Source organism: Rhinoderma darwinii, chromosome 13 (assembly GCF_050947455.1).
Source record: "Rhinoderma darwinii isolate aRhiDar2 chromosome 13, aRhiDar2.hap1, whole genome shotgun sequence".
Lineage (NCBI taxonomy): Eukaryota > Metazoa > Chordata > Amphibia > Anura > Rhinodermatidae > Rhinoderma > Rhinoderma darwinii.
The window spans coordinates 27,687,453-27,695,237 of record NC_134699.1 but is presented as its reverse complement, the minus strand read 5'-3'; the positions used below and the strand labels follow the sequence as shown (position 1 = coordinate 27,695,237).

Below are 7,785 nucleotides of genomic sequence, written 5' to 3'. Positions count from 1 at the left end.
TTATTATGTTTTTTGCACATAGACAATACTAATAAAATGCTGCCATGTGTATATATTTTTATAGGCTTATGTTGGGAAGATCAGGAGGAAAAAAAAAATGACAATGTAAGCATGCTCTTGTATATGTAGAGGGTTCACTGGCGCTCCTCCTTTGGCTTGAATCCGGAAAACACAAACTTGTGCATGGCATGGACATACTCTGAACCGCTTGCACATTGTAATTTTAGCTTAATAAGGGGCATGAAAAACTGGGTGGTGAAGTATCGCAGGGATGGAACTGGAGCCTCAATTGCTTCCACAAACACCTATAATATATAATGACATAATCAATTGTCAAATAAAGTAATGAACAAGTCTTTAGACATGACATTTCAGAACATCCAATAGTTTAAAAGGGTTGTCCCAACTAAACCGCAGGTCTGGATTTTCTAACCTGCCCAACAAGACAACTCCTCAGAATGAAGTTGTCACAAAGATCAGTTCATTGCCGCAGGTCAGGTCTCTAACCTCTAGGGATCATCTGATATCTGTGAGGGGAATCTGCCTGCCACCACTCATTTTCCCAGCAAAGGCAATGTAATATTACATGGTGCCCAATTAAATAAATGGGCGCTCATGTAATATATGGTTGCATTGAGTCCACCGGACTCTCCCCTCTATGCTATCCATATGCCCTAATAGGCCAAATGGAAAAGGGGTTATACAGATGGGACAACCTTTTTAAGGCAATTTATGCTCATGCGGAAAGAACTTTTCCGGGACTAGATAAAAGGGTCTGCTTTTTTCTTGCATCTCAACCAATACCAGAAAAAAGTGTGGCACTATTCCTGGGAATAAAAGCAGACCTTTTTATCTAGTCCTGGATAATCCTTTTCCCGGTGAGATAAACATCTTTAAGCATCTGGATTTGTGTTCTCAAACTACACATTAAATTACACAAAGTCTGGGGAAACCAACCTGCAGGATCTCATCTGTGTCCTGTGCCACATCTTGAAAAATTGTCTGACAGTGTTGGAGATATTGGGCATACAGAGAGCGGGTGTCGCTGTCCACACTCTGGAGTTGACTGTCACTGGGATCACTCACATGCAGGTTGTTCATGAAATTGGTATTGACAGGTCCACACTCAATGAGGCTTACGCTGCATATACATTAGGAAGACAATACAACATGGTCATACCACTGCAAGATCTGGACCCTCTCAGTTTTACTGAACCAAACTGAGATCAACATGAAACCTAATGCTGATTTAAGTTTGGTTTAGTAGAGCCATGGGGCCATAATACAGACCCTAAAATGTAGTTATATTACAAATGTATGAAACCGGCCTAAGGGGTGTATTCACATACTCAGGTTTTGGTATGTTTTTCTGCAGCAGGAAAACTATCTATAAAAGTGAATCAGATTATTGGGCTGTGGTATAATTAATTGTAATGTTCAAAGCCCTTTTTTATAGGGCGTACTATGGTTTGCAACCAATAGATCTATATATAAATGCCTGTTTATACTTACTGTATATTAAAATGCTGCAGAACGATAGCCATGCTCTCACAGAACCCCTCCACGGCAAATTTACTGGCACAGTACACGTCATTAAATGGGACACCTATAAAACAGAAGGGAGTGATATCCGTGATATCTGTAAGGCAAAGCTAGTCACAGAAATTTCCATTTGCAAACCATTTTCAATTCCACAACCCCATATATTTCTCAGTTTACTAGTGGTGGACATCCCTGGTTGCCTTGTACCTTGCAGACCTCCCACACTGCTGGAAATAATTATCCGTCCAGATCTTCTCTGCTTCATCCCGGGGAGAAAGGCTTGGATGGTGCTGATTGTACCAAAGAGGTTGACATCAAATATCTTCTTCATTGTGTCATAAGAGTGACACTCCAGGGGCCCCATCAAACCAATACCAGCATTACATACTGCGGATTAAGAATAAGTGAGAGATATAAAGACAATATATTTTATAGATACAAACACAGAACGCAAATGGACTATGTAGCCCACCTAAAATGTCAACTCGCTCTTCTTTGATTTTCTCAGTGGTAGCCAACACAGATTGCTGGTCTGTAACATCCATCTGCAGAATCTCAAAAGTGTCAGCATGGCAGTCACGTACACACTCCAATAGATATTCTTTCTTGGAAAGATCCCTCATGGTGGCATAGACTGGAGGAAGAAAGGAGCAGTTATTTTAGATTACGTGCTAGAATGATGTAACAAATAAAAAAATTCACTTTTTCAGAATCTGCATTATACATATTTATAGGGTGTGGTATAGACATAGGGTCTCCAGAAGGTGAAATAAGAACCAGGACCCTATGCTTGGAAGGCCCACAGGCTTCTTTAGAATAGACATTCAAATTTGTGATCAATGAGAAAATTGGGGGTCAAAATACACTCAGTTGGGGTCCATTGAGTGCCGTACTCCCTTTAATGTCTATCTAGGCACAATGATGTTATTGTTCATGGGTTTGCATCTGTCACGAGCTGATCCATGTGTAGATAAAGCTGCTGTTCCTGGATGTACATGGAAGAAACTGTGACGCTCCAGAAAGCTGATCGGTGGGGGTCCCAGGCATCAACGCCACACCGGTCACATCATCATCACCATTAGTCTAAGGATAGGCAATCAATGTTTTTTTTTCACAAAAACTCTTTCATTTTTATAGTGTTTACAGATATCATATGCCGTGTGATGGTAGTCGTATACAAAGACATGTGACATCATTACCAGTTATGTGGGAGGACCAGTTATATCTTATTATATCTCATTCTAAAATGTTAAGGTTATTAAATGTACCTAGGGATATTGTTGGAGACAAGTAGGACAGTGTTAACATTGGTGGGGTTCTCCCAACTTTTTGTTTGCTATTTGCTTCTGAAATAAATATCTACAATGCATTCAGAATACGGTATTAATATTTAAACCCTATCCCTATTGTGCTGATAAAAGTAGCCAGACAGTTAGTACACATGCCCTGCCTTGCACCTTTCACACTAGGACATCCTGCAAACATACTGGCATAATCTCCGTTGATAAAATATGGATGACAAACTTCTGAATAACACATTATCACACATGGCGCATGATTTTTCAGGAGTTTGGAGCAAATCTAATGCCCACATGGCTTCCGCCATTGGGATCAGTGATCTTAGGTTCTAGTGGTGCCATGATGCACATTTTTGCATGTGTCCATATGAATGCACCCTTAAAGTGAGGAATTATCATGCAAAAAAATATAATTACAATTTACCTTTAAATCTTTGGCGAGAGTCAGAGGCCAAAAGTACGGCTAAGCCCAGCCCGATTCCGGAGGAGCATCCTGTGATCAGAACCACTCTCTTCTCCATCTGAACTGTATTCTGGGGGCACAAAGTGTTCTGGTCTGTCTGGGAACTGAAAACTGCTGGAAATCTGCCTGTGCTGCTATCTCTACTGTTATGTCTGCAGTTGTTCCTTCAAGGACTTCAGCTTGTAATGCCTTTTCCTCCTCATTCGCTGTATAGTTGACATAAAGTTAAATATATATATATATATATATATATATATATATATATATATATATATATATATATAGGTGAAAAAATCTTGCAGCACTCCAACAGGATGAATGAAAAAAACTGTGATTTATTCAAGCCAACATACAGAGGTGCGACGTTTCAGTCCAACATTAGGACTTTTTTCAAGCATGCTTGAAAAAAGTCCTAATGTTGGACTGAAACGTCGCACCTCTGTATGTTGGCTTGAATAAATCACAGTTTTTTTCATTCATCCTGTTGGAGTGCTGCAAGATTTTTTCACCTGAATATTGATACAGTCCTAGGATCTGGACTGCTTGCTGGCACCCGTTCACATATGTAAGCTTTCTCTTACTGAGATTGAGTGCTGCTGCTTTCTCTGTTTGAATATATATATATATATATATATATATATATATATATATATATATCTCTTTGAGCATGCTTTATATAACTAATGGGTACAGAGATGGTTCAGATCATGCTGTAGCCATGTGTGTCTCCAATATGGCAGTTCCCAGTAACATTTCAATTTCTAGATACCAGCTTATGTGTTTATTGAAACTTAGATGGTGCATTTGGAACTATGGTTACACCATATTTAACCTTGACATAATGATTTTATTTTTCACTTTTTATTGAGATCCCTCCCTACATAATCAGGAAGTTTGCAGACAGAATGTTAGACAGCTCAAGTTTAGGCTGCCTATATTCTTTAAATTAATGTAGGTGGATGCCGCCGATAATGCTGGGAGACAAGCGAGTTACACATTAGTGATCAGCTTAGATTGTTATTATAGACGATAATGCCATCCATTACAACATCATAAATAAGTTTGTGAATAGATGGACCAAGTGAATATTGATCAAGTGACAAAAATATTAGGTGTATGTCTATTGGCACGGATCTATCATTTGTAATGGTACATTTCTTGCCTGTAATGTCTACATCCAAATAGCAACCCAAAACCAATATATCAGATCAAGTTTATCAGGTTTTTGACAGACAACTGCCTTCGGTCGGCAACCAACCCAATCTATCATGCAGTGGTGTAGCTGGCGGGGTGGGACTATGGCCCTGGGCCGACTGAGATGGTGGGGCCCACAGAGATGACCACCGACCCCACCATGACCAGTGTGGCCACGCTACAGTATTATTTAATCTAGCAGATGTGCCGCACGCTAGGCACGTCTGCTAGAGCATGCCTCTGACGCTGCCCGTCAGGAGCAGAAGAAGACTGCGTGTGAGGAGAGGGTGAGCAAGCACCCCTCCCTGATGGATAAAGTTATATAGTTAGGGCTTAGATACAGGGATAATGGCTTGTATATACAGGGATGATGGGGGTTAATACAGGGATGATGGGTGGACTACCCATCATCCCTGTATATAACAACCATCATTCCTGTATATACCAGCCATCATCACTGTACATACCAGCCAGGCTGGTATATACAGGGATGATGGGGGTTATATATGAGGATGATTAGAGTTATATTCAGTGATGATGGCTGGACCAGGCATCATCTATGTATATAACCCCTATCGACCTCGTATATAACTCCCATCATCCCTGTATATACCAGCCATCATCCCTGTATATAACCACCATCATCCCTGTATATATTAGCTACCATTCCTGTATATAACCCCCATCATTCCTGTATATACCAGCCAGGCTGGTTTATACAAGGATGATGGGGGTTATATACAGTGATGATGGCTGGTACATACAAGAATGATGGCTGGTATATACAGGGATGATGGGGGTTATATACGGGTATGATGGGGTTATAAACGTGAATGGTGGGGGTTATATACAGTGATGATGAGTGGACCAGGCATCATCCATGTATATAACCCCCATCATCCCTGTATACAACCCCCATCATCCCTATATATACCAGCCAGCATCCCTGTATATACCAGCCATCAGCCCTGTATATAACCAGCATCATTCTTGTATATAACCTCCATCATCCCTGTATATAACCAACCATCATGCCTGTATATAATACCCATCATCCTTGTATATAACCCCCATCATCCCTGTATATAACCTCTGTGATTCCTGTATATACCAGGCATCGTCTGGAGTCATAGCGGAGTCGACTACGCTATTGATTCCGCCAAAATAACAAACACCTTACGGAACGGAGACAAACAGAAACCATTAGCAACAGAAGTGTTACCATTGAAATCAATGGTAATGCAAATGTAAAGCTACGGTTTCCATTCATGGGTTCCCCTGATGGAAAGGTCTGACGGAACCCATGAACGGAGGCCGAACGCAGATGTGAACGAGGCCTTAGATGTTATCAGTAACAGCTCGATCCTGCATGTTACGTGCGTTAGGGGGGCCCACTGGGTTGGGGCCAACTCAGATATGTTTCACCCCCCTTGTGCTAAACCCCTAGCTACGCCTCTGCTTTCATGTCATGAAAAGGGACCAACCAATAGCATCAGGTGGTCTAAATTTGTCATTGCAGATGACTGAAATCTCTAGTGTATGACCAGCTTTGGGGAGCAGGTCAGCGATTCTTTTATTGCCACACACATCCCAAAGTAAGTTCATAAAGGAGTTGACATCATCCTACAGAATTTGCATCCTTTTGGACTTCCAGTATTCTGTGCCCATACACAGTAGATGACCGTTTGCCAAACCTGTCTCGCCGACTTTCTACAGTGTGTGGGGGTGTCCCAACTCTCCCCCAATGGCAGATGTCGGGGGAAAGAAGGATCGGGCATGTTGAATTTCATGTTGAATTCCCGACGGAACGACAGAATTCACCATAAGCAGGCATAGATTTGCATTTCTGTTGCATGGACAGGCAAAGATGTGCCAAATTTGTTAAGAGGTATGCACCTAATAAATATGACACATTTCCCTCCGATGTAAATTAGTTTAAAACTGGCATTTAAAACGCCAGCCTTAATATATTCCCCCTAATGCCTGTATGAGAGCCGCATGTCAGATAACTGGAGTGAACCTCTTTGAGATGTAATAATAATAAACCACATACCTCTCATATAACCACTGAATACAGACCTCATATTAGAAACTGACAATCATATTTTAATAGAATTATCATAGGGTATTGTCATAGAGCAGGGGTCGGGAACCTATGGCTCGCGAGCCAGATATGGCTCTTTTGATGGCCGTATCTGGCTCGCAGACAGGGCTCCTACCTGTCTATGGGAGGGATGCACGTTGCAGCCGCACAGCTCAGTATAGTACACATGACTATGAGAGCGGGGCTGCGGCTGTGTAATTCAGCCACAGCCCCGCTCCTGAGTCCTGACATATGCGCGCGGGGTCAGCATCATGTGATGCGGCCGGCGCTGCACTAATGATCTGCGGCATTGAAGACAGAACATGGCGGGCGCGCTACAAAGCACCCCCATGTTGTCTTCAGTGCCTGAACTGCCGCTCATTAGTGCAGCGCCGGCCGCATCACCTCATGCTGACCGCGCGCGCACTTCCTGTCAGGAGCGGGGCAATGGCTGTATTACACAGCCGCAGCCCCGCTCTATAACGCCGGAGATCAGAGAACCTCTCATCTCCGCCGTTATTCCCGTGAATGCTGCGATCACAGCTGACTGCAGCATTCAGGGGAAAGTGAGAAGGGGGGATGCCCCTGGATCGCATCACAGGGAATTCCTGTGACGCGATCGAGGGCCATACCATATATGGGCTGACAGCCCAGGGTCTATTGACGGACCCCAGGGCTGTCTGACCATATCTCTTGTTGTTAGGATATACCCAAGTATGTCCTAACAACAGCCTGTGTGCTATCTGTCCACAGGCTAATGTACTGGCACATATCTGATATATGTCAGTACATTAAAGTTTAAAAATAAAGTAAAAACAAAGTATGGTTACATTTTTAAAAAAATATACACCTTCACCTTTTTTACAATAAACATTAAAATAAGTCTCAATACATAAAATACACACACTCAGTAATGGCGCGGACAACAATGTTTTTGCATCATTTATGATGTGTACGCTGTAAAAAAATGAAATAAACACGGCTTTCATTCACTTATTAATGTGAGGCGCGAGGTGCGATGAATTTACCCTCCATGTTCCTCACATTAATAGTAATTAACCCCATCATGTACCTCGCCTATCTGCGCATGCGCGAGTTCAAAGAGACAGAGAGTCCTGGGTCCTGCCGCCGATGGCCATAGTGAAGCGCTCCTGCACGAAATGGTGAGTATATCTTAAATTCTATATTTTAAGGGTAAAAGTTGG

General features: G+C 42.2%; 1 protein-coding gene across 1 annotated transcript; it reads right to left on the bottom strand.

Moving 5' to 3' along the window:
* On the bottom strand, nucleotides 1-3,455 carry HSD17B1 (hydroxysteroid 17-beta dehydrogenase 1). Its single transcript, XM_075845558.1, has 6 exons — nucleotides 3,265-3,455; nucleotides 2,015-2,176; nucleotides 1,750-1,929; nucleotides 1,513-1,606; nucleotides 958-1,141; nucleotides 1-305 (listed from the first exon to the last, which is right to left on the bottom strand). Exons 1-6 carry the CDS (start codon nucleotides 3,359-3,361, stop codon nucleotides 135-137), a joined length of 888 nt encoding a protein of 295 aa, XP_075701673.1. The 5' UTR covers nucleotides 3,362-3,455; the 3' UTR covers nucleotides 1-134.
* Between the last annotated feature and the right edge of the window lie 4,330 nt (nucleotides 3,456-7,785).

What these genes read in the sequence shown, in the direction of transcription:
- HSD17B1 (XM_075845558.1), bottom strand. Translation starts at nt 3,361, where the DNA reads ATGGAGAAGAGAGTGGTTCTGATCACAGGATGCTCCTCCGGAATCGGG. An exon ending in CTCTCGCCAAAGATTTAAAG is followed by an intron (nt 2,177 to 3,264) that starts GTAAATTGTAAT and finishes TTCTTCCTCCAG; the next exon opens with TCTATGCCACCATGAGGGAT. An exon ending in CAGTGTGGGAGGTCTGCAAG is followed by an intron (nt 1,607 to 1,749) that starts GTACAAGGCAAC and finishes TCTGTTTTATAG; the next exon opens with GTGTCCCATTTAATGACGTG.